Source organism: Borostomias antarcticus (genome assembly GCF_949987555.1).
Source record: "Borostomias antarcticus genome assembly, chromosome: 13".
Taxonomy (NCBI): domain Eukaryota; kingdom Metazoa; phylum Chordata; class Actinopteri; order Stomiiformes; family Stomiidae; genus Borostomias; species Borostomias antarcticus.
Genome location: NC_140246.1, coordinates 13,735,536 through 13,759,535, shown reverse-complemented (window position 1 = coordinate 13,759,535; position 24,000 = coordinate 13,735,536). Strand labels below are relative to the sequence as shown.

General features: G+C 47.1%; 3 protein-coding genes and 1 pseudogene across 5 annotated transcripts in view; 1 reads left to right on the top strand and 3 right to left on the bottom strand.

The window, feature by feature from the left end:
- chst11 (carbohydrate (chondroitin 4) sulfotransferase 11) overlaps window positions 1–5,085 on the bottom strand; it is a gene marked incomplete at both ends in the record, with an annotated part of 38,968 nt that extends 33,883 nt beyond the window's left edge. Inside the window, one exon of the mRNA XM_084447847.1 lies at window positions 4,968–5,085. Coding sequence (XP_084303973.1) covers window positions 4,968–5,085 — 118 coding nt within the window. The remainder of the gene's footprint in view (window positions 1–4,967) is intronic.
- Window positions 5,086–6,523: 1,438 nt separating this feature from the next.
- LOC311316897 (thioredoxin reductase 1, cytoplasmic-like) lies at window positions 6,524–11,716 on the bottom strand. Of its 2 annotated transcripts, XM_084447846.1 has the most exons (14): window positions 11,586–11,716; window positions 10,936–11,045; window positions 10,444–10,516; window positions 10,145–10,264; window positions 9,903–10,045; window positions 9,668–9,783; window positions 9,307–9,532; window positions 8,916–9,008; window positions 8,750–8,826; window positions 8,406–8,562; window positions 8,167–8,274; window positions 7,996–8,091; window positions 7,685–7,819; window positions 6,524–7,008 (listed from the first exon to the last, which is right to left on the bottom strand). In XM_084447846.1, exons 2-14 carry the CDS (start codon window positions 11,020–11,022, stop codon window positions 6,943–6,945), a joined length of 1,497 nt encoding a protein of 498 aa, XP_084303972.1. In that variant the 5' UTR covers window positions 11,023–11,045; window positions 11,586–11,716; the 3' UTR covers window positions 6,524–6,942. The 2 variants fall into 2 exon arrangements, with proteins under 2 accessions (XP_084303972.1, XP_084303971.1); XM_084447845.1 differs by lacking the exon at window positions 11,586–11,716 and having other exon boundaries at window positions 10,936–11,132.
- A 136-nt stretch (window positions 11,717–11,852) lies between these two features.
- nfyba (nuclear transcription factor Y, beta a) lies at window positions 11,853–14,994 on the top strand. The gene is made up of 7 exons (XM_084447849.1): window positions 11,853–11,975; window positions 12,767–12,864; window positions 13,049–13,179; window positions 13,579–13,776; window positions 13,868–13,946; window positions 14,110–14,189; window positions 14,503–14,994. The coding sequence occupies exons 2-7, from the start codon at window positions 12,771–12,773 to the stop codon at window positions 14,533–14,535; spliced, it is 615 nt and encodes a 204-aa protein (XP_084303975.1). The 5' UTR covers window positions 11,853–11,975; window positions 12,767–12,770; the 3' UTR covers window positions 14,536–14,994.
- A 382-nt stretch (window positions 14,995–15,376) lies between these two features.
- The window catches only part of LOC311317012 (histidine ammonia-lyase-like), a 24,387-nt pseudogene continuing 15,763 nt past the window's right edge, over window positions 15,377–24,000 (bottom strand). The window contains exons 2-12 of the transcript in view: window positions 23,362–23,433; window positions 21,086–21,114; window positions 19,158–19,301; window positions 18,988–19,081; window positions 18,740–18,798; window positions 18,521–18,601; window positions 18,138–18,203; window positions 17,871–17,910; window positions 17,641–17,775; window positions 17,332–17,422; window positions 15,377–15,425 (exon numbers count right to left, since the gene is read on the bottom strand). The product of the transcript in view is annotated as a histidine ammonia-lyase-like (transcript). The remainder of the gene's footprint in view (window positions 15,426–17,331; window positions 17,423–17,640; window positions 17,776–17,870; window positions 17,911–18,137; window positions 18,204–18,520; window positions 18,602–18,739; window positions 18,799–18,987; window positions 19,082–19,157; window positions 19,302–21,085; window positions 21,115–23,361; window positions 23,434–24,000) is intronic.

The window sequence follows — 24,000 nt, the reverse complement described above, 5'->3', positions numbered from 1 at the left end:
CACACACACGTTGATAGACAACCACAAACCACGCCAGATGTGAGATGGAAGTCGAACAGATGGCAACCACGTCTGATTTATTTTGCCTCTCGGACAGGCACTCTCACATTCCTTCTGGAGGCAGAGCGTGCAGGTAGAGCACAGCTGCTCCGAAATTGGGGACAAACGGGGGACGAATCTATCAGTGTTAAACAAGTCACTCAATGTTCACCAGTACAGCCACAAGGAGAACTCAGGTAACATGGGTGCCGCGTCGTAAAACGACCTCAAACTCAATATCAAGTTTACTGAGATCAACGGAATCCAGTCAGACCGGGTTCTGGATCCACCCCCCCCCCGAACGGACCGAGCTTTACGATCCGAGGCGAGCAGACGTGAGCATGTCGAAAGCGCCACTTAAGCATACATTTTCCATCATTAACATCTCTTCCCCAGCACCCACTTCCAAGGGAGGAGGAGGAGGGAGTAATTATTGTTTAGGTTGGATTGGACCCCTCCGCAACATCTGGGATCCCTTCCATCTGGTCAATAGGGAAGTCTGAACCGCGACACACACCACCTTTCACCCAATTATCTACAGCGAGAGTGAACATGTGTATACACTAACCACATATGCTTTTCTACCCCCCCCCCCTCCCCCAACAAACACACACACACACTTCCCCTCTCCACTTCCTGCCCACCTGAAGACTGAATCACGGAGTAGCAGTTGTCTTCCCACCAGTGGCGGTTCTAGGGGGTGGTGAGAGCCCCCAGCTGGAACCCCTGCCACCCCTTTGCCACCCCAGACAGAACTTGCTAGAACTGCTTCTGTTTCCCACTGTGATCTCATAGAGTGTGAGTCTGAATCTGAATAATCTCACAGAGTGTGAATCTGAATGATGAGTTCTGAACAGGATCTGAGAGGCAGTGTGTCTCTCCTGCACACCACAGTCACACTAAAGACCACGGAACACAGAGCCTGAACATTTCTAAGGGAAATAAACTGTCGTCATCAGTGCGTATTTGCGTGTGTGTGTATGTGGTGGCTACACTTCCCCTGAGTCACGGGGAGGAAACCATGAGAAGAGATTGGAGGCACAGGAAATTTCCGGGGCTGGGGGCTCTATGTCTGTCCATAGAGGCTCTCTGTCTGCTTACTGTTCCCTACAAGAATGAGACTGTGCTTGTGGTTCTCTACTTTAGGAATGTCTACAGCTGTTAATGAGTTAATGACTGTGTGCGCGTGGTGTGTGTGTGTGTGTGTATGTGTGTGTGTGTGTGTGTGTGTGTGTGTGTGTGTGTGTGTGTGTATGCGTATCAGTGACAGAACCAGGCCCCCTCGAGCCGCCGGCCTCTAATGAGGTCCAGACGATTCGGCAGATGGCTATCACCAACCCAGTTTAAACAATTAGGCCCCTCTGAGGCTGCCCCTGACTACTGCCTGGCCAAAATTCTGGACAGACAGACAGGAAACAGGATGGGCTATGAATCGTGGGGATATTTGGGCCTTGGTAATATACTGTACTTAGAAATATACCAGCATGGGATGGACAGACGGTCCTCTAAGTCTTCCGTGTGTGTGGTGGACAATCGCCCACCCCCCTCCCCCATTCACCCACCCCCCTCCCCCATTCCAGACCCCACAAGGGATTTTTGATCCGGGATTTTGGAGTCAAGCTGTGGAGGGAAACAAAAGATCACACAAGCAGGACGTCCGGGATACACTTGCTTCCATAATACATACACACACACACACACACACGCTATGGCAGAGAGGAGTGAACACAGAACACAGGACGATGGGGCTGAAATCACACACGCCCGCATGCACACACACACGTACACACACACATACACACAGAGTAGAGCAGCTATCTCATTTAATCTCTGTAGGTCATCTGTCCTCTCCCTACCGGATAACATCTCAGGCTTTTGTGAGGCAGAATTCCAGGAGACAAGAGAGGAGGCTTCTAGAACCAAACGGGAACAGGAACAGAACTCCAAGTCCCAGAAGACACTAAACATGACAGAGCACAAAACGGGACGAATGAGCCGATTCTCTCTTCTGAATACAGCCATGTAGGAGGTCATGACTCAGTTGTTTTCCCGGAGTATCGGTTCTTTCTGACATTACTGACTCAAGACTAGCGGCGGTGAGGAATTTCGAGTTTCCCAAAGAAATTCCATGCTTAGGTATTTCATTCTTTACAAGCCTTTTCTGGGAGGTTCTGTCATTAAACTCCTCCCCAATACCCCCCCCAAAAAATTCCTCAGGGTTCCATATAAGGTCAGTCATGCCTGTCGCTGGCAGCCGCGGTCAGTTGCACGGGACGCTGGGGTGCATTGTGGGTGATGGGGAAACGTGAGAGTGTGTGACTTTGAGGTCAGAGGGCACGATCAGGTCGGCGCTCGTAGTCAGGGAGAAAAGGGGTGTGTGCACACACACACACACACACACACACACACATTCCCCCAGCATCTCTAAAAGGCCCGCTGGCACCTCTCAGACAAACAATAGTGAGTTAGCTGGCTGCCATGGTGCCGGAGGTAAATCCCTCCTTTAAAAGGCTGCGCAGTGGCAGCCCGCCTGACAGATAGAAGTGGCTAGTAATTGATCTGTCAAAGGCACAAACCCTGAGCTTGAACTGAGCCGTGTGGATCTCTGTCAGAGGACAGATAGGGGCCCCCTCTCCTCTCCCCGCCTGGCAAAGTCTGCTAACACAATCACGACGACGGTCGTATAGTTTCGACTGCCAAGCCACAGCCGCCAATTAGACAAGAGTGACTTCCATTTGACCGTGCTGCGTTGTGAGGGCGTGCGCAAAGGCATATGGCAGCTATGCGGTGAGAGTCCAGCCAACGAACACCAATTAAAGGTGCAGTTCGCCCAAATGACAACCTTTCCTGAGTCAGGGGGATAAAGAGGGTATTGGAGTCCATTTGAAGAACGTCTTACGGTCGGAGCGTTTTCTGCTTGCGCTAAGACAGTTTATGGCACTGGGGGGGGGTTGTGGGATTTAAGCCCACAGTGTGATACTCTGTCTCTCCCCGCTGTCTGGTTTACGCGGGGTCGCGACCCAACAGGGCCTGTAACAGGGGTGAGACATGCCGGGGTCGGCCCGGACTCCCCGACAACATGCCGGGACCAAGGGAACCATGGGTACCCTTCCACGTGCCTGTCTATAACCCCTCACAACGGAGAGAGAGAGAGAGAAAGAGAGAGAAGAGAAACTGTTGTTGCTCTGAGACATCCTTATAGACACTAAACAACAAACACGTTAAACCATACAATTGCATTAAAGAGAGAGAGAGAGAGAGAGAGAGAGAGAGGAGAGCAAGAAAAATGTCTTCATGTATAATACGCACACCGAAGCCCAAAACAGCGACAGAGACCCGTTTCATAACTTTGATTTGGGAGCTGCAGTGCAGACCGGTCTCTCTTTCACCCACATAATCACCTCCTAATCTCCAACACCCAGATCCCTGTAGCATTAAAACACACCGTGCATCCGCTGTGCCACCCAGGCCGCCTACCCACACAAATCCTCCTGCATTCAAAGCCTCTCTCTTGAGCGTCAAGTAAAAAACAAACAAATATACAAGTGCACACACACACTCACACACACACACACTTCTCCTTTCTAGTCAAGCATAGCTCAATCTGATGTGACCTTGACTAACAGGTCTTTAGTACGCACAGCATTTTTTTTTTTTTGCAAATAGCTGATTCTAATAAGATCCATGCTGACTGTATCTGTCTGACAGTAGGATGTCACACACACACACACACACACACACACACACACACGCATGCCTTCCAGCGCACTAGTGATGGGAGCCTGCGTTGGCCGGCCTCCCCGTCGGTGACTCACACAGCGGAGCTTAGAGGCTCACGAGACGATAGTGTTCTAGCATGTCGGACGGCCGTTTCACTCACTCGCGGATTAAATGCAATAATGCATGTTTCTCTTTCTTCTTCTTCTTCTTTTCCTTCTACAGTATTTTGTTTCCATACATCACATCCCAACCTTGTAGAAAGTCTTACAGTTCTGGGAAACTGTTGCTGAGAATGAGAATTGCTGAGAATACAACTGAGATTGAAAAGACTAGTAAGAACGTCCTGTACTGTATGTCCATCCAATACAGATGATGCTTGTGTGTTTAATAGTGTAGCCTATGCCTCGTCATGTTACAGCCTGTTCTTTAAAACATACTGTAGCTGTAGCCTACAATATGGATGGGCACAAACTATGAAGACACTTCTAGGCACAGCACACACACACACGTGCGCGTGTGTGTGTGTGTGTGTGTGCGTGCGCGTGACACACACGCATGTCACACATCTGTTTTATTTTCCTTAAGCCTACGCTATTCTTTGATCTGGACTTGCGGGTCACGGATGAAAACTGTTTCAGTCGCTGGACGAATTCAGTAAGCAGTAAACCTGTTGTAAGTCAATATTGGGGCATCGGTGTTTGTACAGTGCAATCCTCGCGCGTGTGAACGGAGGGCTCTTTGATTCGGACTCACAGAGCCTCTACTGTACGGAACCGCGCACATAGCGGCAGAGTCCATTTCCACAGACAGGCGGATGGAGACAAAAAGGCATCCACGGATTGAGAGAACGCCCGGCATCCATCGATATGCCCACTCGTAAGAGAGAACCTGTCTGTGGCACCAAAAGCACACCCACAGACACAGGTTTTCCCAGGAGACCGGATCAATGGCACAACTACACAATCAATTGCGTAAGTGTGCATTTGAATGTGCCTGACCTAGTCTAACAAAAACGCTGTTGTCAATTCAACACACATTGGCTGTTATCGCAATATCGACCGCACAGGATTGATTTACGCGTTCGCGCAGTAGGTAGCATTCCAATTCATTATTAATAACAGCATTGTCAACAAACAAAACCGATGTCAAAATGCCAGAACAACGAGGGGGCAGAGGGGTGTCATAGACCAGAAATAGAGAGATCCTACCTGGCTGGAACATACTTTGGAAATAAAAGATGACCAGAATAAAAGATCCCAAACATGTGGCGAGTACCATCCGGCATATTCTGCTCATCCTCATGAGTTCGAGTAGAGTCTGTTTCATGGCTGGAGAGGAGACTGTTGTGGATGCGGGTTGTTGTGTCTAGAGGCCGGTTTGGTCGGAGTGCCTGCTGGGCTTGGGTGTGCTGTGGTGGTACTGATGGGGATGGGGACACTCGCTGCGATTGTCCGCTGCTGAATGAGCTCAATGCACTCGCCCCGGAACGTACTATTCCACAATGCTCGCCGAACTACAGGGGGAGTGATCTGACCCCTCTCGGTACCCAGAATGAGCGCACCCAAAACGCGCTCTTATTAAAGCGCGGCTGGAACAAACCAGCTAGTAAACACATATTCAAACAGATGGCCTGGACTCGGAATTCCCCAACAGTGATCATGAAAACGGTAGTCTGCGTGCTCTAGTTTTCCAGCAGACATGGACGATATATTATGATAAAGCAACAGCTACCGTTCCTATGAGAGAGGCTGGCTATTCCTCTCAGAAAGCCAAATGCGTCCTAGCTGGCCTAGTCTACTTGTTGCATTTTCATTAGGTGACCGAACTGTAAGTAGGCACTCAACTTTCCCAACCAGTCAGACATTTAATCCTGAAGAACAGTTTTTATAGGCACTATAAAAGTAAAACACAACCCGGCTGTCTTGCAGTGAGCATGCAGTACAGGCCTAGATAGCAGCATCTAGTGGTAGAAGTGGAATCGTAAGGCCCTCTTGACTAATCGCCAGACCAGCACTGACAAATGGGCTATAGAAAAAATATTGTGAAGAACTTGACCTTATTAGTGTCTCTGAAGCAAAGCCAAATACATTGTTTCCGGTCTGTATTGATTTACATTCTAATGGCATTATAGCGTTTCCAGACTGATGCAAAAAATCACTTTAGCTTACTTCATGGGACATCAATCTTACTCTCCACACCCAGTCTGGAGGGGCTAAGGCCGTCTAGAGGACAATCTGAATTGGCTACTGAAAAGCACATTTTGTATGAGGAAAATTGCTTTTTTTTCTACTACAACCTTCAACGGCCATCAATGATTTAGTCTGCAACGTTGTGAAATCCGAAGGACGTTACCTCTCAACAAATGAGATATGCAAAAGAGATTCTCTCTCACACACACACTCTCGCTCTCTCTCTCTCTCTCACACACACACACACACACACACCCTCTCTCTCACACACACACACACACACACACACACTCTCTCTCTCATACACACACACAGCTAATGGCAGCTAGAAGGGTCAGTAATTCACCTGTGTTTACATAGTAAGTTATTATGGCCTGCAGCACTGAGTCAGACAGAGAAAGAAAGAAGGAGAGAAGGTGTGAGAGAGGGATAGAGAAAGATAGGAGAGAACATAAAGAAGAATAGGACTGTAGGCTTGAAGCTAAAGTCTTGCATAAGTGCTGCCATTGACATTCATTAGTGCCATGCCATTGACATTCATTGAAGTCAAATCGTTTTATTAAGTCTCTTAACTCCGGTAACATCGGTCTTGTTTATTTCAGGAAATTAAATCATTTGGAGCATGTAGTCAAAGAAAACATAACATAAGAGTGCATTAAAATGACCTGTTAAATTAAACGGATCATCTGACACATACAGAATTTACTGCAAAGCTTTATCACTCCATGGCAGCCATTTAACAGCTCAGCATCGTTTGAGCTTACTGGGCATCCACGAGAGGTGACCCAGCAGAGAGATACATATATACTGTATATAGTGTAAGTGTTAAGTCAGCAGCAGTGTCTCAGTCTCCGCCCACCTGTCAGTCAGGCTACAGGCAGAGACGTCATCAGACGTCCAATGGCCGTCCTGCCACCCTTGTCCACGCGAGTCCCTCCCCCACTGTCCTGACCGTTGCCGTGGGCGACGGCGATCGACAGCAGGGGGGCTAACCTCAGCAGTTTCCCCTGATCATCATGGCGTCAGTGGCATGCTGGGTAACTGTCAGGGTAGTCAGCACCTGCGCAAGAGAGAGGCAAACACATGCATATTCAGTGACTGCACAGTCACCTGCTGGGGATCAAAGACGATCTAAGATCGTGCACGACAGAGTGTGTGTGTGTGTGTGTGTGTGTGTGTGTGTGTGTGTGTGTGTGTGTGTGCATGCAATTTTAAGTAGTCTCAATCCTAACCTGCTAACCTGTTCTGACATGAAGCACCGTGATCTTTCAAGAAAGCTCCATTAAAACTCTACCGAAGTCTCTGTGAAGTTTTTTTTTTCTCTAATTACAAGAGAATTAACAGGCAACATGCCGGATCCACTCCTGTATTATGTATAGTGGAGAAGGAAATGGACAGTATGTGATGTGGGTTGTTAAAAATGGAACATGAATTATTCAGCCAGGGAGCATTATGGTGCGGGAAAGTCATTAGGAAGCACTGTGCGGCTGGCTCAGATAGGCTGCCCTGTGGAAAAGCGATAAACCACCAAATCAACATTTCAATACAACAGCACATCATCATTACATCATATTAAGTCACAATACGATAGGGTGTGAGGAGAGAGTGTGACATCGAGAGGTTGTGTAACCAGAAAGCAGATTCAACATGGTGATCAGTCATTTTTGCGCCCGACTGCGGCTCCCCGCCCCCAGTTATCACCGCCGGGAGGCGAGGCGACGGGCGGGGGGGCTGACCTGGGCGCACGCGAGGTGAATTCCCGTCGTGGCGTCCAGCTGGCGCTTGGTCAGGCCACACCGCAAGGCCGCGGCGAAGCCCTGGACGACCTCGCCTGCGCCGGGACCCAACACATGGAGGCCCACCACGCGCTCCTACGGCGGGGACAAGAACACACCGTTTATCACACATACACACACACATTTTCTGTCGCACACACACACCCTCGAAAGCTCAGTACCAGGGTACCCGCTGGCCACTCCAGAAGAGGTGAGAGAACACGTGTAGTTAGCAAAACAACACACACGGTCTGGAGCCGAACACCATTCACCTGGTCGGGGGCGTGGCAGATGACTTTAGCGTAGCAGGAGTTCTTATCTCTGCCCGCTACCGTCCACTCCAGGGGCCAGTAGTAGGCATGGTACACCTGCAGAGAGGGGGGCAGACAGCAGTGAGCGTGTGTGTGTGTGTGTGTGTGTGTGTGACGTAAAAGTGTGTGTACCTCTATATTAGCCTCTCCAAACGTCTGAATGGCGCCCTCTTCAGACAGCCCACATGCAGCGTATTCCATAGGGGTGAACAGTACGGTCGGGACATTGGTGTAGTCACACTGTGAATGAGATCACGTCACACACACACACACACACACTGTCACACTTCTGTATCAAAGACTAATGCCGACCAATTAACTCCTGTGGAAATCTTGTCTTTGTCATCTCCGTTTCAACGCCTCCTCTGTACCTTGGTGTCGTCTCCGCCGTAGAGCCTGCGAGCCAATAGTCTTCCTGCCTGCATGGCGAGGGGCGTGGTCATGAGACAACCCTCCCGCACCGAACCCACGGCGTACACATATCCCACGCTGCTCTGCTCCTCCTCGTTCACCAGGATCCTGCCGGTCCTGTGACACACACACACGCATACACACACACACACACACACGCATACACACACACACACACACACACACGCATACACACACACACACGCATACACACACACACACACACACACACACACACACGGTCTAGGACACAGAGAACCTAATCATCCTAATGAGAAGACAAAAGGTCCATCGATTTACTCACTCCTGGTTGTGTTTTACTCCGATACACTCAAGGCCAATATCAGCAGTACAGGCTTCCCTGCCTGCCGCCAGCAGGACCTGCACACACAGACATGAGCCATTAACCTAAGGTTGTGAAAACCTACCTTTCTGTTATGCCAAACCATGTCAGGTCCCTGTTCACTCACCGTGTTAAACTCCTCCTGGTGTGTTTCTGTTCCGTTAATAGAGACAGCTGTTACTTGGAACCTCCCAGGACTGCCCACTTCAATCTGCTCCACCTGGCACAAGTGCGCATGCACGCACACACACACACACACACACACACACACACACACACACACACACACACTTTAAAATCTTTATTTGTGTTCACATTTCACATGGAATTCTTGAATCTGATTAGTAGTAGATGCACAAGCTTTGGTTATCTCAACAACATACGTTTCTAGTCTCAGTCACACACACACACACACACACACACACAAACACACATGGACACACACACATACACACAAATGTCAGAGGGAGACAACTCCAAAGGGGAACCCATCCCTGATGTGTAAAGCAACATCGTACCTTGGAGAGTTTGAAGTGGCGGAGAAACTTGACCCCGTGCACCAGCATGTGGTTCTCGATCTTCTGCGCCATCTTGCGGTCAAACTCCTCCAGCGGGTCCGAGGTCAACATGACGGTGACCTCGAACCCCAGCCCAGACAGGAAGCCGGCACACTCCAGGCCAACTCCGGACCCCCCAACCACCAGGGTCCGGCCCGGAGAGTAGGGCAGAAACAACAGGTCATCACTGGGGGGGGGGGGGGGGGGGGGGGGTTGGGGGGGGTAGAGATATAGAGATGACTTAACAGGCTTGGTTTGTGTATGTGTATGTGTGTGTTTGTCTGTGTGTGCATGTGTGTACAATACGTTTGGTGTGCGGTACCTGGTGATGCAGTGCTCTCTGTCACCCGGTATGCCCGGGTATCTTGGCCTGTCTCCCGTGGCGATGACGAGCTTCTTGGCCGTGTGGCGAGTCGTCCTCCCACCGTCGACTGCCGCCTGATTGGACATCGCCCCCCGCGGAGTGAGTGACATCATACTGCTAACCCTCTACAGCCCGGGTCCTCCCTGTTAAAACCCTATGCCCTTCCGGTTCAGTCCCAACCCCCCTTACCCACCTGCACTGTGTGTGGTCCCACTATCTCACCACGGGCGTTCAGGTGGGTGACACCGCAGTCCCTCAGCTCCCTCTGAAGCTCCGAGCCGCCAGATCTCGCCTGGCGCTGCACCGCCTCCACCAGCTCCGCCCAGCTGTGGGACACTGCAGACAGCATCGGCAGACGTCAGCCATTTCAATTCAAACCAATTAAAAAAAGGGATTTTTTTTCCTGATGTTGCCGACGTGGGCTCTTTCTCTCACCCTGCTCCGCGACCTTCCAGCCGTACTTCCTGGAGTCCTGGAGGGCTTTCCCCAGCAGCGAGGCCTGGTGCAGCAGCTTCCTGGGAACGCTGCCCACGTTGGCACTGGAGCCCCCCAGACCTGGAGGAGAGAGAGGAGAGGAGGGGATGGGAGTTGGAGGGGGAGAGAAGATGTGCGGAGTAGAGGAGACGACAGGAGAGGGGGAGGGGAAGAGGGGGGAGGAGAGGAAGAAATGAGATCGTGATGGGAGATGAGATATAAAAGTAACCGACCACTGACTACAGGGATAAACCACGCACCCCATTTGGTGCCTTTAGGGGAGGGAGCCGCAAAGTCAAGGACCAGCACATTCTTCCCAAAACCAGCAGCCTCCTGAGAGAGAGAGAGAGGGGGGGGGGGGTTAACACCTAATCCTACTTCTCTAAAGTCTCATTTGCACTCTCCTCTATGAAAACAGATCCTCTTGCTTCTGTAAATTCCATTTATATGATAATTATCAGAGTATGCTTTTGCACAATCGATATGAAATAATGATAATAAACCAGATTATCACTAATCCAGGGATGAGATTGGACATTGGCTCAAAGCGTATAGGGTTAAACCAGGGTTAGGTATAGCCAGGTAAAAAGACCGATTAGTAAATCTGTTAAGAAGAAACAAATCCTATAGTAGATATTTCAACAATTAAACTAGTACAAACAAATGTGATAGGGACAGACAGAGTGAAACAGAAAGACAGAGGAATGTCATAAGGTATGGGTCATACTTTTAACAGTTTAGTCATGACCCACCTTGGCCACTGCCAGGCCCCCAGACCCTCCTCCCATGACTAGCAGGTCATAGTCATACACCGCTGAGGACCGACACGCCTGATCCATGTCTCACTGCTGCTAGACACCAACTGCCATGTGGAGAGAAAGGCCAGAGTTGACTGTGGTGGTGAGATTCACACACACACACACACACACACAAAGACCGAGACCCGAAGTAGATTTGCTATAGTACATTCACAGTCCATGGTAAACACACAGCTGGACTTCGATCCCCTTGTCCTCCCACTGTCCTGGCTGGACTAGACCAGTGTGTAGGGAACACTGACCTCCGATAGACCACAGCAACATGATTGTGTTGTGATGATATGAACATGGTTCTGACTAGGTGTAGCCTAGGCTACTCATTGGTTCACTTTGGCAGAGAAAGCACCTTTTTTTAAATTTAGGTCAAGTTAGGACATCAAAGGGACTCGTTCAACACAATTAATTTAACGGTGAACTCGTGACACCTGGTGGATAATCACAAAACTACACGTTTTCAGTGCTTCAAAACTCAAGGATCCATTTACCTTTGCATCTACTTCATACAGAGCATACCGAGTTTACCAGTACCGAAACAGAATCGGGCTTCAATATACAGAAGCATGCAACAAGAATGTTTAGTTTACCCCTAGTTCCCAAAAGTGTTGCAACGTGTCGGTTTCTCTCCGACGAAATACTCCAACCAATTTAGTAACTTGAAGGCTTATATTGCAAACGAAACTATGAACGTGTGACAGGACTGCCGTAGTTGGCAGTCTGTTGATTCCACCACCGCATTACCTACGGAGGAGGGGGGGGGTAATCACTGTAGAACAGCTTGTACACTAATATTGTATCATAGTAGGGGGTGGTGTGTTTTGGCTGGAACAGCCGTCTAGCGGTCAGAAGGGGTGGTGCATGGTCCCTGGCCGTGCTGAGGACGCGCGGCTCCGCGCTGGGACTGGTTCTTTCGCAGCCATTTTCTGTCCAACCAAACGGCCGTTTTGAGAAGGTAACCAACCAGGGCTTCATTGCAGGTTTGTGCCTGGCTCCGGCCAATGATTGCTAACCGATTTCTCTTTAGCTCGAATGGAAATGTCCGTCTGTGACTGATTTTTTTTATTTGTTGTCTGGATGAATGAGTAGTGCGGAGCAGGAAGTGTTCTGGTCGTTAAATTATCAAAAATACTGAATTACACGCCGGGCCGAGCCATGTCCTCTGCACGACAAAGAGCAGGCCGACATTTAGCAATGGCAATTCTAAGCGCCAGCTATGTAGCCAAAGAAGGCAAAGGATATCTAGCCAGCTAACGGTAGATACAGTGTATCGAGTATTGATAAACTGCAACAGGTAACGTTACCCAATAAAATGAATAGCTATCTAGCTACATTAGCTGGTTGGCTAATTATATACGTTAGCTACTGTATGGGTAGCGTTGCGTAAAGCTATTACTACCGATGCTAACTAGCTAAAGTGCTGTCTAGATAACTAACGTTACATTCGGCTTTGTTCACGAGGGGCGAAACAGATTCAGAAGCTCGCTAGCTAACGTTGGCCGCCGATCCTATTTTGTTTCATAATATTTGCACAATACCAATCAGGGGAATCATTTATGCATCCAAGCCAGTTAGCTAACGCTGGCTAAAATGTATATTGCACCATAGAGATGGCTAGCTAGCTAAGTTAGCCTCCCCATCTTCTGTAACGTTAGCTAGCTAACTTGGACTGGACTCCATAATACCTGCGGCGTGGTAAGCAAGTTGTTTCCCGTGCCATAGCTAGCGAATCAGTGAGTCTAACAGCTCCTTTATCCATTATTGTATCTAGCGAGATGGACGGAGACGGTTCTACGACGGACGCCTCTCAGCTGGGCATCAGCGGGGAGTATATGGCAGGAAGTCACTACGTGCTCCAGTCTCAGGATGGTGAGTATCCCAGTGGGCCAACCAGGTGTACTCAAAATATCCACTGTCATCTATGCCCCAAATATTACCGTGCCAATGCTGTCTTTCATTGTGTTCATGAACATGCTATACGATTCCAGTTATAGTTTTTACCAGCAACTACCTGTCATTCATAAACGTCTATATTTCTGTGTGTCTATTGAAGACGACGGAGAGGAGAGTCTGAACGACCATGAGGATGGTTGCAGCAAAGAGAACTTCCGTGAGCAGGACATCTATCTGCCCATCGCTAACGTGGCTCGCATCATGAAGAATGCCGTACCACAGACGGGAAAGGTGAGTCAGCTGAGAGGCTGACGCCTCAGTTCCACTGGACTATGTTTGGTGTTCCGAGTGCGGCCATGTTTAATTCAGTCCTCCACGCGACTTCAACTCCCCATACCCTACCCATTTCTTCTACTACTATTTGATGCGTCCCAGATGTGGCATCCGTCAAAAATAGACCTGGTGTCACTGAAACGTGCCGCAGCGTGTCTGGTGGAAACACAATCATTGTCTAGAATGGCCGCGGTCAACTTCGGCTGCCTTCTGGTAACCAGAACGCACCGCAACCGGAGTCAGTGGAATTTCAGCGTGATGGTCTAGTCTAGTGTAAATGGATGACGAGGCTCCTCTCAATACAACTGTTATTTTACCTTCTTCGTTTGTGTGTGTGTGTGTGTTTGCTTCCCGCAGATAGCGAAGGATGCCAAGGAGTGTGTGCAGGAGTGTGTGAGCGAGTTCATCAGCTTCATCACGTCGGAGGCCAGCGAACGCTGCCACCAGGAGAAGAGGAAGACCATAAATGGAGAGGACATCCTGTTCGCCATGTCCACGCTGGGCTTCGACATGTACGTGGAGCCCCTCAAGCTCTACCTGCAGAAGTTCAGAGAGGTGAGCCCAAGTCAAGACAAAAACATAACTCATCGGGCACTATTAATTCCTGTGTGGTGTGTTAATTAACAACATGTATTGTATTTCCTAGGCGATGAAGGGGGAGAAGGGCATGTCAGGTGTGTCGGTCGGAGAAGGTCTGGGGGAGGAGCTTACAGACGACAGCTTCAGTATGTAACTTCTCTTAAGGCAAAACGCATCCGAAAACAAATACCTGTAGTATTTCCGTGGGTACATTTTGTTTTCTCGAAAATGCTACAGGTTTTCCTCCTCGGCATATCACACAAAAAGGAGCAGCCGTTAATGTTTAAATCCCTTTTCCTGTCATTCCAGCGAACCCACTGCCAGCTGGCATCATAACAGCGGACGGGCAGCAGCAGAACGTCATGGTGTACACCACCTCCTACCAACAGGTGAGAACACCAGCACACGTAGTCTGGCCTCCGTCAGTGTCGGACATGCAATAACGTGTATTCCCACTGTATCCCTATCACTTCCTCTGATCGCTGCTACCCAACTTCAGTGACATCATTTCCTCAACTCTAGCTCTTGATGGAAACAATAGAATGTAACTCTGCCACACCCTGAAGGTGTCCGCACATGGCCTCAACCAACGCCAATCAACACCAACCAAAACCAACGTTGGATTGGTGTGCCATGTTTGTTGGTGACTGTTCACGTCGGCTGATTGGAATTTGCAGCTTAATTCCGTGTCTGTTATTGTAGATCCCCGGCGTGCAGCAAATCCAGTTCTCATGACGAGGCGCTGCCCTTGCCATGGACACGGCGGCCGCAGACCGCATCAACGCCGACACCGCCTGCAGGTCACAGCCTGACCTCTGACCCCAGGCTAAGGGTGTTGTGGGTGGGAGAATAGCCTTGACTGAGCCCTCCAATGTACAGTAAATTGAAACCCGTTGACTAGGATAAAGTAGTATGTTCATGTAGGTGTGAACCCGTTGGGAAGTTATTAAGGCTTTATTTTAAAGGCTAGTCTGACCACATCACTTTAGTTTGCGGTCTGTTTTTGTTTTGTCTTGTTTTCTCTGAAATGTGCTGAGTTTTAGGCGAGGCTAGTAGGGCAAGGGGTTGGGTTGTATTTGAAGCTTGTTTCTGTTCAGCACCCTCTCTGTATGAACCATGAGGAGAGATGCCTTTAATGTCATACAGAATCATGCAGCTCTTTTGTAAGTTGTGGAAAATTAAATACCATTGTCATTTAAATTGTTTGAATAAAAATCTAAATTACACTCTGACCCCATTCATCAATTTCACAGTTGAACAATAATGATAATTATGATGATGCATTTCCACTTATGATTAACACCTAGGATAATACAGAATCATGGAAGTCATCCATTGTTGTAGTTCTTTCAATAGACCAGAGCAATCATCTGGGAACTTTCACACCGTGGGTATGGTCACTGCCCCGTTTTGGGTGAACAACTTTGAATCTGAATGGTGCTACGTTCGAATGGGTGGTAAGTCCCGCCTCGTTTTCACCCAAAAAGGGTGAATATCTGCATGTGTGTACTTCTATTAACTACAATTTTATGTCACGGTGCTCTATATCCTTGTAGGTCTGGGTGTCATTTTAGCCCTAAGGTCTTCCTGTACTGAGCCATATATGGCTGAGCTGCTTCCCATACCTGCAGACGTAAACACATGGAAAACAGATGAAAGTCATCAATATAAATAAGTAAAATAAATAAATAGCGATGTCATTCATTGGAGGATGTGCCCTTGGTGAAAAAACAAACAGCAAAGCCATCGACTGATGGTGCGTTCGTTTATAACTGGGAGGTGGCAAATTGCGACTTGCTACTAGGAATGATTAAATAAAACGCCGCATGAACTCGCACTTCCTCGTCGCAAATTCGGATATGTTTCTCAGCCCCCAGTTGCCGGCTGACGTCAATATCATATAATATCATCATCATATCATTCGCTATAGCTCGAATGCACACAGGTCGGAGGTAGGTATTTTGCCACTTGCGACTTGCCACCTCCGACCACAAACGAACGCACCATGAGTACTCACTGTCTGTTCCTGAGCAGTCACCGGCCGTCTCTGTCTGCATAGCCTCAGAGACAGATCTTAAGTGGTGTGTGAAACTAGAGTGCCCCTAGTTCAACTCCCAAGGCCTGATGGGAGATCAGACAGGGCATGCTCTAGAATGTTCTCCTCAGTTCTAGAATGACAGGGCAACTTTAAACCTAGTTTATACTCTATAAGAAAAACTATGGCTCATAGCTCTAGGCAATTGTGAGTGAGGACTTGATCTCTGTACCTGCTGCTTGCAAGGCCGACGCGCTATCCACTGTGCTACGCCGGATGTTGCAAAGGTGAATCGCCCTAGTCCACAAGGCATGTCAGCCTTCGCTTCCTTTCGGTTGAGTGAGAGGGGGGTGTCATCATTTAAATTGGCACACGGTGAAAAGTATACATAAAAAAGCTTAACTATTTACTTGTATAGAATCCAGACAATCACGCAAACATTTGGAGGTTTATGTCCTCGTATCTTCAAAAGTGTAGGAGAGGTGACAAGTTAGAAACACAACATTGATTCAGTCATTTTCTTAATCAAGTTAGTGCGTGGCTTTTAAGCATTTTGACTTGTTATAGTGCCACCCTGTGGCCAATTTGCTTAATATTTATTCAGTAGCCATTAGGCATGCCCTGTATCAGCAGCAACTTGATATGATCATGTCAAAAGCATTTCTGTACACAGACACATATTTGCTTATTGAAGTGCTCCCTCATGGTCAACATGATGCAAAATGTTTTGTGCTACTATTCCTCAAAGTGGGGTCTCAAGTCTTTTCACAACCTGAGAGCAATTAATCCCTGAAATGGTCTGAAACGGAAATTAACTTCACATGTAAGGTAAAAAATAAAGATAACATTAAACATTGTTTGTGGTGAAATAGCAATAGGGTTTTTTCACTGCAGCCATCTTTAGAAAGCAGAGTAATGTTCATCCTGTGACTGAAACCAGATTGATTATTAATTACACCTGTTAATCTGGCAAACGATGCCACTGCGCTGTGCACTGCCTCAAATTAAAATGGCTGCAGATGATGCAGATTGGAGGAAAATCTGAGGCTGATCGAGATTCGAGAACTCTCTCTCTCTCTCTCTCTCTCTGACCAATGTTACGTCTTCATGATTTTATTTACCTATTACTATTTATTTAATTACTATTATCATTCATTTATTATTTTTTTGCTCTTGCTTATTGCCCTGATAATCAATTAGTTAATAAAGTAAAGTTTGCATTTAAAGTTAAAGTTCTATTGATGCTTTACCCTCCCCAGAGAGATGGGCTCAGATTGTGAGTATTATCGCTCTCTTGTATTTGTAAAAAGTTAGTTTTATGTATGTGTGTGTGTGTGTGTGTGTGCGCCAGTGCTGTGTGTGTGTGTGTGTGTGTGTGTGTGTGTGTGTGTGTGTGTGTGTGTGCCAGTGCTGTGTGTGTGTGTGTGTGTGTCAGTGCTGTGTGTGTTGTGTGTGTTTGGCCCTGCTCCACGTGTTCCAGGGCCTTCCTGGTGGACCTGCCCCCCACGGACACGTGGTCTTCAACCGCTGCACTGGTGGACAGGGAGCCAACGGAGGACGGGTGACACAGGGCCTTGCTCTCAGACACTGTAGGGGAAACACACACACACACACATACACACACCATAATTGCTCTGGGTCTGGATAAATGAATATACTCTCTTGCAGGCACGCAAATATCACTCTCACACACACACACTCACATATCCACACACCATAATTACTTTGGATAAACAAATACAGTTCAGTCTCTTTTAGGCAAGCGCATATCACACACACACACACACACACACACACACACACACCTAGGGCAGTAGCAGTGCAGTGTGCAACCATGAAGCCACAGTTGAGGCCTCCGTCTGGGACTAGGAGGGCGGGCTGCTCGCTGAGGGAGGGGTTCACCAGCCTCTCCATCCTCCACTCTCTCCTACTGGTCAGCTCTCTCCTACTGGTCAGCTCTCCTACTGGTCAGCTCTCCTACTGGCCATCTCTCTCCTACTGGTCAGCTCTCTCCTACTGGCCGTCTCTCTCCTACTGGTCAACCCATGCACCCCAATGCCCAGGAAGTCAAGGGCCTGGCAAGGGGGGAGGGTTTAAGGGATCAGCCAGTAGAGAAAACATAAGCTGTGTTCGAAACCTTTCCCTACAGAAATAGTGGACTATATAGTGTGTTCACCATTTTCTTCAAGTGTCCAAATTCTCAACGGTTAATTTGATTCACTATATAATATTCCACTAGAAAATACTCACCATTCACAGCAGTTTCTAGTGAACAGAGGATGTACCCTACCAAGGCCTGTACCTTGGCAGGGTACGCTCAGTGGAAATTTCCCCCAGATATGGTCTCACCGCGCTCTGTGAACACCAGCTGGATGCCAGTTAGTCCAGGAGCCTAGACGCAGGGATAGGAGGTAACATCCACACACCTAGTCCAAGGGCTCCCCCTGGTGGTGAAAAGTATGCTTTAACAGGGAAAAATTACAGTACTGGAAAATCAAAGATGAGTGTCACAAGATTCAAGATCTGTTTATTGTCATGTATATGGTTCACACATACTAGGATTTGATTAGGGTTAAGGCATATGCTGTTGTAGACAACACAGGACAGGGTGCCAGACAGGACAAGACATGACAGTGCAAACAGTACAAAAACAATGCAAATACAAAATACATGGATGGAGGATACGGGGTTGTCAGTGGCACTGTTCAGCTCAGTGCTGATCATTCTCTGGTCAAAGACTATGGTGTTGTTGATAAACCCATCGAACTGCAGAAAAGTTAGGTAGTACCTCATACTGTAAAACATTGTGAAGTGTGTGTAAGACAAATGTTCTCTCACATACAGTACAGGCACACACACACACACACACACACACACACACAGGCACGTACAATAGCTACACACCTGTGGGATACAGTGCAGGGTGTAGGCATCCTGAACTCAATCACATGATCTATGGCTCTCTACAGGAAAACGTGGTAGAGGAAGTCAAGAACAGGAAATGGCAGAACAGAATTCATTGTCTTTAGTTGTACCCGAAGAAACAATTGCACAAAGTGTGTGTGCTTGAGGTATCCTGGGCTGTGTGCGTATGTGTGTGTGTGTATGTGTGTATGTGCGCGTGTGAGTGTTTTTCATGCACCTATTTTTACCTGATCTCTCTGAGGGGAAGACCTCAGAGTCCAGCAGAGAGCGAGTTCTCAAAGCTACCTCCATCTGACCTGGGTGTGGCCTCTGCATGGAAGTCTAAATTACAGAAGTCCAATAATACACCAGAACAAAGCAGCTTGTGCGTGTGTGTGTGTGTATGTGTGTGTCCCACCACTGTCGAAGGCCTTGTTGGTGCCTAGGGCCTCCAGGCTAAGGGCAGCGATGATGTCAGCCTGTCTGGCCACGCCCAGGGCTCGCTCCACCGACTCCGCCCCCAGCGATGTCACCATCTGAGTCCCTTCTGCCACCACATGATCTAAGAAATCAGAAAGAAGTCATGGAGGGGAAATTGTTTATGAACGACAAACAAATAAACAAACAAAGAAATGTGTGTGTGGGTCGAGGCGGGCTGACCATGCCCACATCTTTTGGTTGTGTCCATATATCCAACCTTTTTGGGAGGATATGAGTTGTCTGATATCTAAGATTCTAAAGATCATCATTAAAGGAGTAGTAAAGGGAAAATGCATGTTTAGCCCTGTTTTAAGGTTACTTATGAACATATACAATGGTTCAGATCAAAACGTTGACAAAACTAGCACTTTTGAGAAAGTCTGATAATTGCTCTACCACCATTTTGGTCATACAATGGATGTGGGTGGGCACCTTGAAAAATCTTTCAAAAACATGTTAAACTCTCGATTTCAAAGACAAGAAGCTCACCAAGGGCGATCAAATTCGCCGCAAAGTATGAATCCTGTAGGGTTTTATTGATCATTTTATGAAATCCACTGACTTGTATTGAAGCGACCGTTGTAGATGTGTAGATCAATCTGCGGAGGGGATTCAGGAAGCGGAACTACTTACGGTAGCTATTGTTATTGTTTATGTTGCTAGGCTACCTCGTTTGCGGAAGTTTACACACGTATGTGCTGCGACTAAATAGTTCTTTGCTAAATATTTAAAAAAGCTTTTCCAGATGAACTAGAATCTTACTTTATGACAAATTATATGTCAGAACGCCATTATCAGACATGCTGTATTTTCTCAAAAATGCTAGTTTTGTCAACGTGCATGCATGCATTTTCCCTTTACTACTCCTTTAATGTGTCTTTTTCCTCTCTATATCTAAATGGGACTGTTACTTTAAGAGAACAGACTCTGATTAGGGTCTTTTCATATTTACTTCATTCTTTTGCAATAGCACTCTTTTCTTAGGCTGTAATGCCATACTGTTTAATGACAAACTGCACTTGTTGCCAATGACCACAGTTTGAATATGACCTCTTGACGATGCCCCATGTTACTGTTTTTTCTTTTTGTTTGTTACCTTTTTATAACCTATTGTTGCTATTTTGGACATGTATCCCTATTTGTAGTGTCTTCCATGAACCTGAAACATAGAAACCATAATTTCACTGACCATTCCAGTAATGAGTTAGCTGCAGTTTTCATGCAGGCTCTCATTGGGCTACAATAGAAGTCAATAAGGCACCTGTAAACACGTTGGAAAAACTATGATGAATATGTTTTTCCGAGACGAGAAGCACAGGGTGTAATTTTACCAGCCTCAGTATGCTCTCTCTCTCTTTCAAATCTATTGCATTCCGAATATTTTTAGGTGTTTGGCATGGAACAATGGAACAATCAGTGAAATTATGGTCTCTATGTTTCTGGATCATGGCAGACAGACCACAATTATGGCTAAATGTCCAAAATAGCACACTACCCCTTTAAAAAAAAAAAAAAAAAAAACGACAACAGTAAAACAAGATATATTGTAGCCGTTCAGTGGTAATATACTTCCTTTGGATTCAGTACTAAATGTGTGAGCTCATGACCTCCCAGAACCTGAGGAACAATATCAAAAAACAAAAGGCCATGTTTGTGCACCCTTCATTTCTGTCTTTGAAACTGAAAAACATTCTTTACTGGTCATCTGTGTAGGGGGCCTTTAGGTAGCAAATGGGGGATTGTGGGTAAAAGAACTGCCTTGGCGTGGGCCCAGCCGCTCCGTGGCGACAACATCCTGCCCTCTCCCATGAGGCCGAGGGTGAGGTGGGTGAGGGGGTTCAGGTCTCCGCTCGCTCCCACCCGTACCTTCTCTGGGACCCAAGGCTGACAGGACGCTGGGGAGGGAGGGGCCAGAGCCACAGACACAAACACAAACACAAACACGCACACGCACTCACACACACACACAGATACACGCACACATACATACTGTAGATTTCATTTCATTTAAAACTTTTATTTATACTCGTAAAGCACTGAGGTTTCCTTCATTTACAGTGTTGACGAGTTCACACAAATGCATAAATAACAACAGAACAAATACAATACACAATAATAATAATAATAATAATAATAATAATAATACTAATAATAAACAGTTACAGGTCGAAGTACAAATGTCAGGCAGCTCTACCAAGTTCAGAATGCACTCGAGGAACCCTAAAAACAAGCCAATCGTTTGATCGGGTGTGGTAGGTACCAAGCCTCCAGTCCAACAGAGGCAAGATGTATGGTGGAAGTTTACCAATAATAGCTTTGAAAATAAACAAATACCAGTGATTGTTACGCCTTAAAGAGAGAGGAGACCAGCCTACCTTATCATAAAGAACACAGTGGTGGGTGTCATAACTATCACCTGTAGTAAATCTTAGGGCGGACTGGTAGACAGAGTCTAGGGGTTTCAGGGTAGTCACATGTCTATAGATTGTGTCTCCATAGTCTAATACTGATAAGAAGACAACTTGAACAATCCTCTTCCTGCTGAACACAGGAAAACTAGAACGGTTTCTGTACAGGAAGCCAATTTTCTGCCGTAGCTTAGAGGCTAGACTGTCTACATGAAACTTGAAAGAGAGTTCATCATCCAGCCACAAACCAAGATATTTGTACTCAGTGACTCTCTCAATACGCAAGCCATTAGCCATTAATAAATGGAGCCTATCATAATCAGTAATCCTGGCTCTAGAAAACAACATAAACTTGGAGGTGACTTAGGAAACTAAGGACTAGTTTCAGATTGGTGAGAGCTTCTTGCAGCACATTAAAAGAAAGCTGTAGGTTCTCAATGGCTTCCTGCACATCTTGTATCTGCAATACAATAGACAACTGTGTATATACTGTGTATAGAGTGTATATGTACTGTATAAATAAACACAGACACACACAGATACACACACAGAAATACACACGTATACACAGAGGTGGTTTGGAACAACGCACATGCGATGAGTAGCCCTGCCTGCAACTGGAAAACCCAGACATCACCTCCAGACATGGAGGAATTCCTCTTTGGTCTAGCGGTAGATGTTTGGGTTCCCAATACCGGAGGTCGGCGGTTCAATTTCCATCTCTTCATCCTGGTTCACACGCAGGCAGCGACATGCATTTCCAGCTTTTAGCATTTGCCATTTATATGTGATTATTTTGTTGTATTTCGAGTTTACCATTGAAAGCCCTCACCATGGAGTGGAACTGTTTCCATGGAGATGTGCCCCTGTGCCAGCACGTTGAGTCTCAGAGCCAGAAGCACACGGGTCCTTTCTATAGTCAGAGGGGGTCCCACTCCTAAACACACACACACACACACACACACAGTAATAGGGATTTTAAGACGAGTGTTGTAAACTTATTTCAGTAAAAGTTGTATGCTGATTTAGGAGTTGCGACCCACGGACTTTCCAGCACGTGCAGCTTGAATCAGACTCCCCCTCTCTCTCGTCTGTAGGGGTGTCCTGGTATCAGGCAGTTCCACACACACAGACAGACTTGGCACCCTCTGCTCATGATGTTTAATCAGATGGAGACAGACATGTTCTTTCCCAGAGCGCGAGACTCACAGAGTTAATCAACAACTACTTACACAAGCTCGTCTTTGGCAAATTGACCAAAGCCAGTGTTCACTCCATAGACTCAAAAACCTGCACTGTTTTGGCCGAAACTCCTTCCGTTCTGCGCACCCCCACCCCTCTTTTCACACATAGCACTAGCTCACGTTGTTTTTGATTGTTTTTTTCTTCACTGTCTTTGCCGTTCTCATGTATTGTGTGTATTGTTCTGTGTTGATCTTGGGTATTTCTGTATGTCTGCATATATCTGTCCTTGCTGGGGCCTCTTGGCCAGGTCATCATTGAACATGAGAATTGGTTCTCAATTTATTTTATCTGGTTAAATAAAGGTCAAATAAAAATAGACAACTGCAGGGACAGGGACACACACACAAGCACACACACACACACACACACACACACACACACACACACACACACAGTTAACCATGTACGTAACACATAGTAAGGCTATTGTGATGGTTGTCACACCATGTAATATTGATCTCTAACTCCATTTGTGTGATGGCTCCATACCTGTTCTCTTTAATGATGGTGTCAGTAAGGTCTCTGGCCCGGCCTGCTCTCTCCACGGCCCCAGAGGTCAGCCTGGGAGACAAGACATTACAGGGTTCAGCTCTGTCAAACCGGCTCCCTGTAGACTATGCTGCTGCTGTTTGCGCCCAGAGAGAGCAGGGGTTTGGACCATACCTTGATTTAGTAGAGACCTTTCCCCCAAACTGAGCAGATCGTCTGTGGTGAGACTGTTGCCATCCAGACTAATGTACTGAGATGGACATAGAGACAGACAGAGAAACATGCAGAAAGGCAGACAGACAGAAAGGCAGACAGACAGACAGACAGGCAGACAGACAGACAGACAGACAGACAGACAGACAGACAGACAGACAGACAGACAGACAGACAGACAGGCAGACAGACAGGCAGACACAGACAGACAGACAGACAGACAGACAGACAGACAGACAGACAAGTAGATAGATGCCCAGGGGGAATCTTTGACATGAATAACAACATTCAAGCTCCACACCTCAATATGCTCACATCTCTATGGGTTCTTGATATTGACTGTCCCTCTGATAGTTAGTTAAGGGTTAATTTCAGGAATTAGTAAAGACTTAGCTATGTTGAGTTCCTACGTGGGTTCCTATTGGA